At 44.2% G+C, this 10,396-nt stretch overlaps 1 protein-coding gene across 1 annotated transcript in view; it reads right to left on the bottom strand.

The window, feature by feature from the left end:
- Window positions 1-366: 366 nt before the first annotated feature.
- Window positions 367-10,396, bottom strand: part of eif2b3 (eukaryotic translation initiation factor 2B, subunit 3 gamma) — a 183,459-nt gene continuing 173,429 nt past the window's right edge. Inside the window, exons 11-12 of the mRNA XM_060931294.1 lie at window positions 8,972-9,075; window positions 367-3,802 (exon numbers count right to left, since the gene is read on the bottom strand). Coding sequence (XP_060787277.1) covers window positions 3,750-3,802; window positions 8,972-9,075 — 157 coding nt within the window. The 3' untranslated portion in view covers window positions 367-3,749. The remainder of the gene's footprint in view (window positions 3,803-8,971; window positions 9,076-10,396) is intronic.

Raw genomic sequence — 10,396 nt, 5'->3', positions numbered from 1 at the left:
GTGGTTTAAAGGGAAACATTTAAATGTCTTGGAATGGCCTAATCAAAGCCCAGACCTCAATCCAATTGAGAATCTGTGGCATAACTTCAAGATTACTGTACACCAACATAAACCATCTAACTTGGAGTTGGAACAGTTTTGCCTTGAAGAATGAGCAAAAATCCCAGTGGCTAGATGTGCTAAGCTAATAGAGACATGACCCAAGAGACTTGCAGCTGTAATTGCAGAAAAAGGTGGCTTTACAAAGTATTGACTCTGCAGGGGTGAATACCTACGCACACTCCAGATTTGTTTTTTCATCTTCATTTTAATTCCAGCTTGTAATGCAAGACATTGTGTATGTATATATATAAACCACACAATCCATACAGATTTTTTTTTATTATTTAGATTAGCCATTGAAAACAGAAGCCACATTACATTTGTATCCAAAAAGGCCGAAAAGGGTTTTTCTGCCCATCCTAAAAGCCATGGGGTGACGCTGGTCTCCTGCTAACACGCGGGACTTGTTCAGTGAATGTTTACAAAGCTTAAATATTCTCAGGCCCCAGCATGCATTGTGACACACTGATGTGTACATGTTGGCATTGTAAAGACCCATCAGTCGCAAATGGGAAAGACTTGCCACCCACAGTCACAGATAAGATTAATTATGATAATATATTTCTGTCTCTTTTGTCATCGTAATGAATGGTCCCCCAAACTTTCCTCGAGGCGTCTTTGTTTGTGGTCCTTTAACAGTGGTATTGTTGAGGGCAGAGCTAGCAGGTGGCAAGAAATCAGAGCTCTTTGTTTTCAGAGTTTCTTCCCCCCCTTTAGAGGAATATCAAAATATGTGTAGACGATGAGCATGAAAGAGGATAGAGACAGACAGAGCGAGAGAAAGAAGAGAACGATAAAGCGCGAACAAGACAGAGTGCATTTTCAGGTGATCTGACAAAAGGTCTCAAGAGACAGTGTTGCTTGCAGTGAATGTCATTACCAAATAAAACTAAATTATTAATAATTTATCATCATTATGCCAGACAATCACATTCATATTAGTCAAACCTGTATGGTATAGGGCTTGGAAATGATCTGGCTGCTCCATGAAGAAGTTCTTTTCATGATGATTTTGTCTATATTTCGAAATATAACAGCAAGGAGTTGATCAAATCGAGGAAAAATCTTGGTACTCCAATCTATCTATCTATTCCACTAAACACAAAAACGAAAAGCAAACTTTTACAAAAGAGAATATAAAACCTTTCACGGCCCTAGAGCAGCTGACCGAGTTAAACAATAGCTCGAAACAGTGCAAATTGTCTTTCGGATCATTGTACCGTGGCCTGTGTGTTTATTTCAAAGCTGCATGCTGCGCTGCACTGCCTCGCCTCGCCTCGCGTGTCTTTGAGGTTATACGCCTTTACAGGCCACACAGCCTGCATACTGTCTTTGTTCGGCAGTAAGAAAGTACTAATTGTTAAGTGTGTGTATGTGCTGGAGGTGGGCGTGATTTCGAGGGAGGCTTGCGGGGGATGCAGCGTCTCAAAAGGTGGCTGCGAAAGAGAGGAAATTCGTTTGGGCCTCAAGAACACACAAGACAAATTGAGGAAGTGTTCTGTTAATGTGTAGGGGTCAGCTGCAAACACGCAGGTTTTCTGCCACTTGGGTGGCCGAGGAAGGCTGTCTCACACCCTGCACCACGCTCAGTCCTGGAGCCGAGCATCCCCCATGCCCTCGAACCAGACACACACACAAATAAACCACCCCACACACAGAGGGTTCCTCAGAGCTGAAGCACTGACCACTCAACTCAGTTCGGTCGTTTGCTCAGTCCTTCCTCCCACTCGCTTGAGCCGGGACTTCACCATGACTTGGCTGGCAGTGGGGTATCTGGACTTGTTCCACGTTCAAATCATGTCACTCTCAATGATTTATGACCATTCGAGCTTTCCCAAGTGCCGACGCACTTACACCACAACGTTTAATGCTCGTTTAGCCGCTAATGTGCTCACGTTTTGGAGCGGATCACCTGCAGAAGACACGAGCCTCTTCGACAAACCTCCAGAACACCAGTTTTCTCACAACGACGCGTATAAATTATACAAAGTTCTTTCCAGAAAGTCTGTTTTTTAACACCGGACACATTTTTGTCTCGTCCGATTCGAGTCCATCCTGTCCCTTCATCTCTTGCCGTGAATGAGCATGCGCCTCTTGGAAGCTACCCAGAGACAGTAAGCGGGGCCTGATGTACGATCTGTCGGCTGACATCTGAACCTGGGCGCTGGAAAACACAAGCATCTGTCACGTTCAGCCCCGGAGGGTGGGGACTGACACTGAACACAGCTCTGGTGGGCTCCGATCCCAGTTTAACTGTCGGGACTCTTGGGGTTCCAGGAGGCTCTGCCTAAATATACAAACCTTTTCCCCAAATGACCCATGCAGTGACTCGTAAGCACAGCACGGAGGTCTGGCCATGGATGATGCAGAGACAGGGCAGAGGGCACAGCTTCTGATTAGCTATCACAAGTACACACGTGGTACGTATTAGTTTGAAAAAGCAAAACAAAACCCAGGACAGACATATGGAAGAGACCGGGGATTTGACATCCTGATTTCGGTCTGTTCTTCGTTCTTGGCTGGTACGTGCAAAAGCTTTCAGGCCAATAATCAAGCGCGGCAGGCGAATAAATGATAAATTCAGCACAAACCAATCCCCACTACCGCGGCTTGGCGACGTGATGAAGTGCTGAAGGTCTCGAATTGGACAGAACTCAGCCAGAGAGGAAAAAGGGAGGACAAAAAGCGCAGCAATCGCCTCATAAATACACATATTAGTTTATGGATTTAGAGCGGGCCGTTCGAAAGTCAGGGGAAATTATTTCAGCATGTCCAAAAAGAAAAACGACAAAGTCCAGGGAGGCGAAGGCTGCAAAGACAAAGAACTCATGATCATTTCATTAGTGACACTAAATGACTCGGGTTGGCCACGGAGACTGAGCAAGCCATGATAAATCATCACTGAGAATCTTCCGGAGGCTCATCAGGCTTCGTGACTGAAGAACTAATGTCAAGCCTGTAATTTAGGAGCTGCAATGGAATGTCATAAATCGTTGACAGCGAAGAGAGGAAAAAGAAAAAAAAATCTCGAAGACTAGTTCTTTAGAGCATCTTCCGAGTTGGAGTAGTGGTGGTGGGTGGAGGGTGAGGGAGACGATTAGCTGTTATGTTCTCACTGGGTGGTCCATTGCTCTGCTTTTTTTGGTGTACAAATAAAGTTAACCCTATTGTGCTTATCCGTTTCTTCTGACAGCAGGGCATGTCGTCGCTCACAGGCAGCTGGAGAACCTACACCACTGAGCAGGACTGGGAGTACAAACACCAGTATAGCATGACATCTAAGCATGGTCGCAAAAAACACACCGAAATGACATTCTTGATAGAAGTTGTTCAACCTATTCTATCCATCATTTTGGAATTTAAACACACACACACACCTTCTCATTTCATATTTAAGCATATTATCTGGCTGCCCTGTACATGATGCAGTAAAGAAACCAAAGCTCAATAACATTCATATGATCCAAGAAACGCAGAAGCTCCCGACTCAGGACATTACGGTGAAAAAATAATAAGACACTGTCAGCTAAGATAAATAATTCCATGTTTATTTGAACATGTTCAGTTAAAAAAAAAAAAAAAAAGTGGTGTCCAAGACTTCTTTGGTGAAAATCTTGTCATGCCCATGAGCTGTCTTCTCCTTGGTTCTAGATCTCCATGAGCTGATCTGATCCAACAATGACCTCATTGGTCCTTTCAGCTGAAAAGGAAAAAAAACAAAAAACAAATGTAAATGGTAACAATCAGAAAGGGCAAGCAGGCAGGAGGCCCTCCGTGTCTTGGAGAGTCAGCTTGAGATCGTATCACAGGAGTCATGAAAATATTACCATCCACCATATATACAGTTGTGGTCAGAAGTTTACATACGGTGACATGAATGTCATCTTGGATATGAATGTCATGGCAATATTTGGGCTTTCGGTAATTTCTTTGAACTGTTCTTTTTCTGTGACAGAATGATTGTAGAGCATACATCTTTAATTAAAAAAATAAACAAGAATTTGGTGCACAAGTTTAAATTTTCTTTGGGTTTTCTGAAATCAACACAGGGTCAAAATGTCTCTTTGCAAGATTCACCTTGACCAAACGTTTTTGTTTACCATGAACAAGCTTCTGGCAGAATTCTGGTTGGATATTTCACAACTCTTCATGGTTGAATTGGTAGAGTTCAATTAAATTTGTTTTTTTTTCCTTGGCATGGACTCGACTTATGAGCACGGTCCATATATTTTCAATAGGGTTGAAGTCAGGGCTTGTTTTAAGCTTAATGTTAGCCTGCTTTATCCTCCACAACCAGCTCTGATGTGTGTTTGGGTTCATTGCCCTGTTGTAACTTGCAAGTCAATGGTTCATGCTGAAGAATTCTGAGGTAGTCCTCCTTCTTCATTATTCCATCCACTTTGTGCAATGAACCAGTTCCACTGGCAGCAAAACAGCCCCAGAGCATGATGATCCTACCACCACTACCAGCTGGTACAGTGTCCCTCTGTACATGGTGGTCATTGTGGCCAAACAACTCAATCTTTGTCTCATCGGACCATACAGCTTTCCTCCAGAAGGCTTTTTCTTTGTCCGTGTGGTCAGCTTCAAACTTTAGAAGGGGTCAGTTTTGGAGCAGGGGGTTATTTCTTTGATAGCAGCCTCTTAGTCCATGGTGATCTGAACTGGAGACAGAGATCCATCAGCTTCCAGTTCATGGCAAGGCTGTGCCATGGAGGTTCCCAGGTTGTTCCTGATCATCCAAACCAGTTTCCTTTCAGCTGAGGGTGACAGTTTGGGTTTTCCTGAAGCAAAGTGGCTTGGCAAAGTGACTACACCTCTCAGTAACTTGCATACAATTGTTTGAACTGATCTTGGAATTTGTAGTTGTTCAGAAATGGCTCCAAGAGACATTCCGGAGTTGTGTATATCTGCGATCCTCTTTCTCAGATCTGCACTGAGCTCCTTGGACTTTCCCATTTTACTGTGTGCTGGTCAATCCAGAGAGTGCTGTAAACAAACCCTTTTTATGAAGGTGCAGAGAAGCTACCAGCTGTAGTCAATCATGGTCACTAACAGGAAGTTAGGAGACCTCGGCCTTGGCAAGATAAGAGACATTTTGGAAGTTTCAGCACCTCTGAATTAATAATCTACGTGAGCGTAAGTACATTTTTGACCCTGCATGTATAATTCTGACCCTGTGTTGATTTCAGAAAACCCAAAGAAAATTAAAACTTGTGCATCAAATTCTAGTCTTTTTTTTATTAAAGGTGTATGCTGTACATTTATTCTGCCACAGAAAAAGAGCAGTTCAAAGAAATTACCGAAAGCCCAAATATTGCCATGACATTCATATCCAAGATGACATTCATGTCACTGTATGTAAACTTCTGACCGAACTGTACCAATGCATAGGCATCGACCATCTTCCAGTGTGTTGAGGGCTAACTAGCATGAGAGTATATTTATCCTGCTGCCAAGGACACACATGCAAAATATTGGTGTAAAAAGTCTGTTTTTGAGGGTCACTCAATAATTACGTAGGCTGAAATGTTGACTCGAGCAAGCTTTCCCCTATGTTTTCAATCAAAAAAAAGCAAACATGTCTCTGAAAGTCTGTGCATTTGCCTCCAAAGTTTATCTCCATCCCTTTGTGTATTGACAAAGGAAATGGACGTGGCCTGACAGACGAGGCCCTATTTATAAATACGTGTCATCCAGACAGATAAATACGAAAATATTCTCCTTTTACTGAAAACCTCCCAAGTCCAAGCTAAACCTTGGCAAGGGTGACTGATGTTGCAAATAAAGATGGATTTTAGTGAGAAGGAATCGACAATTTTTTTTTTTTTTTGGCATTTAAAGTTTGGGCAAAGACAAACTGAGCATGCCACAAGAACAGCAGGTATCATCAGCCTGGGCGCCATCTTTAATGGCCTCCAACACTTGACAGCAAGTCCTGGAGTGCCAATGAATTTCCCAGGACACCCCAGCATGCTGGCTTTCGCTGCACAGACTCAAACCTTACAAACCCAATTCCAAAAAAGTCGGGACACTGTATCAAACATTCACAACAGAATGCGATCATTTGCAAATCGTGGAAACCCACTATTTCATTTTCATTGAAAATGGTACAAAGACAACACATCAAAATGTTGAAACAGAGAAATTTAATTGCTTTGTTTATTGGGACAAAGGCAATCAAAGACTGAAAAAGTTGTATAATGCTAAAAAAAAATTATTTGGTTAATTCCCAGCAGATCAGTAAGATGATTGGGTATAAAAAGAGCATCCCAGAGAGGCGGAGTCTCTCAGAAGTAAAGATGGGGAGGGGTTCACCGCTCTGTGAAAGACTGCGTGGGCAAACGGTGAAACAATTTAACAATAACGCTCCTCAATGTAAAATTGCAAAGAATTTGGGGATCACATCATTTGTGGTACAAAATATCATTAAAAGATTCAGAGAATCTGGAGAAATCTCTGTATGCAAGAGACAAGGCTGAAAACTGACACTGGATGCCTGTGATCTTCAGGCCCTCAGGCGACACTGCATTAAAAGCAGACACGTGTCTGTAGTGGAAATCACTGTATGGGCTCAGGAACACTTCAGAAAACCATCATCTGTGAAAACAGTTCATTACTGCAGCCACAAATGCAAGTTAAAACCAGATATAAACAATATCCAGAAACACCACCACCTTCTCTGGGCCTGAGCTCTTTTACGATGGACTGAGGGGAAGTGGAAAATTGTCCCGAGGTCTGACGAATCAAAAGTAGAAATTCTTTTGAGAAATCATGGACACCACGTCCTCCAGGCTAAAGAGGAGAGGGACCATCCAGCTTATCATCAGTGCACAGTTCAAAAGCCAGCATCTGTGAACGTATGATGATGCATTAGCGCGCATAACATGGGTAGCTTGTACATCTGGGAAGGCATCATTAATGCTGAATGATATATCCATGTTTCAGAGCAATATGCTGCCATCTAGACTAAATCCTTTTCAGGGACGGCCTTCCTTCTTTCAGCAAGACAATGCCAAACTGCTTGGCTCTGCAGTAAGAGAGTCCAGGTGCTAAACTGGCCTGCCTGCAGTCCAGACCTGTCTCCCATTTACAACATTTGGTGGATTATGAAGTGCAAAATACGACAAAGGAGACCCCAAACTGTTGAGCGACTGAAACTGTATATATCAGACAAGAATGGGACAACATTTCTCTTTCAAAACTACAGCGACTGGTCTCTTCAGTTCCCAAACCTTTACAGGGTGTTGTTACACAGTGATGCAACACAGTGGTAAACACGCCCCTGTCCCACCTTTTCTGAAACGTCTTGCGGACATCAAATTGAAACCAATAAAATGTCCCAGTTTCAACATTTTGTTATGTTGTCTTTCTCCTATTTTCAATGAAATATAGGGTTTCCACGATTTGCGAATTTCTCTCATTCTGGTTTTACTTACAGTTTATACGGCGTCCCGACTTTTTTTGGAATTGGGGTTGTATAAAGTGCCTTGTAAAGCAACTGTTGAGCTGAAACACTTCACGAGATGCCTATGGCTGCACTTCGGCTAACGCATGCTAACGGGCAGCAGGGGTGAACAGCGCAGAAACAGTCTGAACAAGCACACGCGCTTGTGTGTGTGTGCGCGCGCGCGTGTAGAAGCTGTCAGGTTGAAGTGTGAAGCTAATGGACAATGACTGCACGAGACCACCGGAGTAGAGCTCCAGTGCAGTCTACTGGCTTCCCGAGTGCTCTAATCACTCAACAGCGAGTTAGATAGGCTTACTGGTGTGATAAGCCGAGTGGTCATGATAACATTAAGGGCACAGGTGGTGAGTGGAAAAAAGCTCTCCGGGCATGGAGTCCACAGGAATACAAACGTCCTTCCTTTGTTTGTACATACCGACGGAGAAGTAGAGGTCCGAGAGGCCGTGATGTGCTTTGAATAAGGTGTAAACGTTTGCAGGATTGTCTTTGTGTCTCGCAGCTTGACGTGACTTTCAAGTTGCGTCGCAGCACGGCATCGATAACCGACAATGTTTTACTGCGGGGGCTTTAGGCATGTCAGAGAACGCAGCAGTTTGACACATTCCTGGTTTGGATCCTTTAGTTTTAAATTAAAGCGTTGAGATTTTGGCTCTGGAGGACGGATGCACTTATTAAATGCAATGTTTAAAGAAATAAAATGCTCTTGGTTTCGCTGGGGCAACTGAATTGCAGTTGCTCACTGTGCTTTCAGCAGTGTGTGTGTGTGTGTGTGTGTACCCATGCTTTGGGAAGTACAGGGGTCTAGCTTGTAATTTGGGATTTCTGGGAGCACTTCAATAAGCCCCTGTCTTTTAGGAGGTTATGGCTGACTAATCGGGTCCAGCTCACAAGTGACTAGGGAAAAGGAAAGCGTGGTGGGGGGTGGAGAAATGCAGTTTGGGTGTGTGCGATGGGGGGAGGGAAAAAAAAAAAAGTGTGCGTGCGAGTGAGGGGTGGGGTGGGGTGGGGGGTTGCTGAGGCAGCAACACCCTGTTGTTCAGTCAATTAGACCAGGAAGCCTCTGGACATCTTAAGGCTGCCTTAGGCATAGTCATTGATGGAGAGGCTGGAGAGTGAGTGCAGACCACCCGCAATACAACAGCCTGGAGCCACACACACACCTCACAGTATGATCCAACACTGAAGGGATTAACAATATTAAAAAATAAAGCGCAATTGTTCGCGCAAGCTTACGTTTTAATGCGCTATTGAAACAGATTAACAGACAAGCCACACACGCATAACAGTGTGGACACGCACTGAAGCTCAAAAAGCCAGGCACGACCGTGCAAGAGCGCACAGAAACAAACACAAAGGCCCGACTTGATGTTGTGTTTGCTGTAAAACAGCGCATGTGCTCACCCTCTGGCTCGATGCGCTGGCCGCTTCCCACCAGACAGTACTTGATGTCGGCACCTCGTCCTATCGTGGCGTTGTTGCAGATCACGCTGCCTTGAATGTTACACCTGAGGACGAACAGAGATTGAAATCAGTTGTGAATACACACACACACACACACAATGAGTCTCTGCTGTAATTTGTTCGGACGTGACGAATCAAATGTCCAGCTATGCGGATGTCAATTAGCTCAGCACTTCGGTCATTACACCCTTATTACTACTCTATAAAGGCCTCTGCATGCTCTTGCGACAAGGCTTTCACAGACAGCTTTTCGCACACAGTTGTAATTTATCGTTGAGCGGGGAGTAATAGGCGTGCGCGATGTTATTCACCGCCACAACGCAAGGGGGCGCGAAGTCGCTAGGAGTAGTTGTTGGGTGTGGTTAGTGGAGTGTTTATCCTCCGGTTACTTATAATGACTAGAACTGGAGTCGTATAGATGTACGTACTTCCTCACTTCCTCGATCAACCGCTCTTCGTGCTGCTCCATCTTCGCTCGTGTTTTTAAAAATGCCGGTCGTGAAAACAAACCAAACCGGGAAAGTAGGGAAGCGGAAGTGCGTGTACAGCGGATGTAGAGTGGACCAATCAGAGCCCTCTTGTCTGCGACGCTGTCTGCGAGGCTTCTGCGGTGGTCTCTGCGAAGGTGGGGGGGCCTATGCAGACGCTATCTGCGACGCCATCTGCGAGGACTGGGTTGTCAGCATAAATTGGCCTTAAGGACGACAGCTGACAAATCAGAAACACCCATTCAGTCATGTCCCGCCCTCCCGCCCCAGTTGAAGACAGCTGACAAATCAGAAACACCCATTCAGTCATGTCCCGCCCCAGTTGAAGACCGCTGCCACTCGGCGAAAGAAAAAAGTGTAGACACAGGCTTTTTAGCTTACAAATTACTATTCTGTTTTTTTTTTTAATTATTATTAGAAGGCACATGGAGTTTAGTCCTGCCTTGGCCAGTGCATTCTGAAAGTATGTTTCGGTCTGTAGCCAACAATGCATGTTATTGCATGTTATATTTAACCGGCGAATGAGGCTGGGTTGTCAGCATAAATTGGCCTTTAGCCTTCACAGACGCACGTTCACGCTATATAGTTACAGAAGCAAGGAACAAGCTTCCTGTACTTAGTCTGAGACGATCCTTTGCTTTAAAAAAAAAACAAAAAACAACTGGTAGTCTCAGGTCCAGTGAGGGCAGTTTGAGTTCTTCTGGACACTTTGACTGTCACACTCGCTTCTTCATTCTGCACCAAAACCCAGTAGCCTTCGTTACATTTTCTTTTTTTAATCGGAAAAGTGCTCTGTTATGGAATACGCTGCTCAGATACAAACTTTTTTCCCCTGTAACATTTAATTTTGTGCTGGGGAAAAAAACAAAACAAAAAA

The sequence above is a fragment of the Neoarius graeffei genome, chromosome 1 (genome assembly GCF_027579695.1).
Source record: "Neoarius graeffei isolate fNeoGra1 chromosome 1, fNeoGra1.pri, whole genome shotgun sequence".
NCBI classification, from domain to species: domain Eukaryota; kingdom Metazoa; phylum Chordata; class Actinopteri; order Siluriformes; family Ariidae; genus Neoarius; species Neoarius graeffei.
Note: the sequence above shows the minus strand (reverse complement) of the source record. Positions and strands in the feature narration are given on the sequence as shown.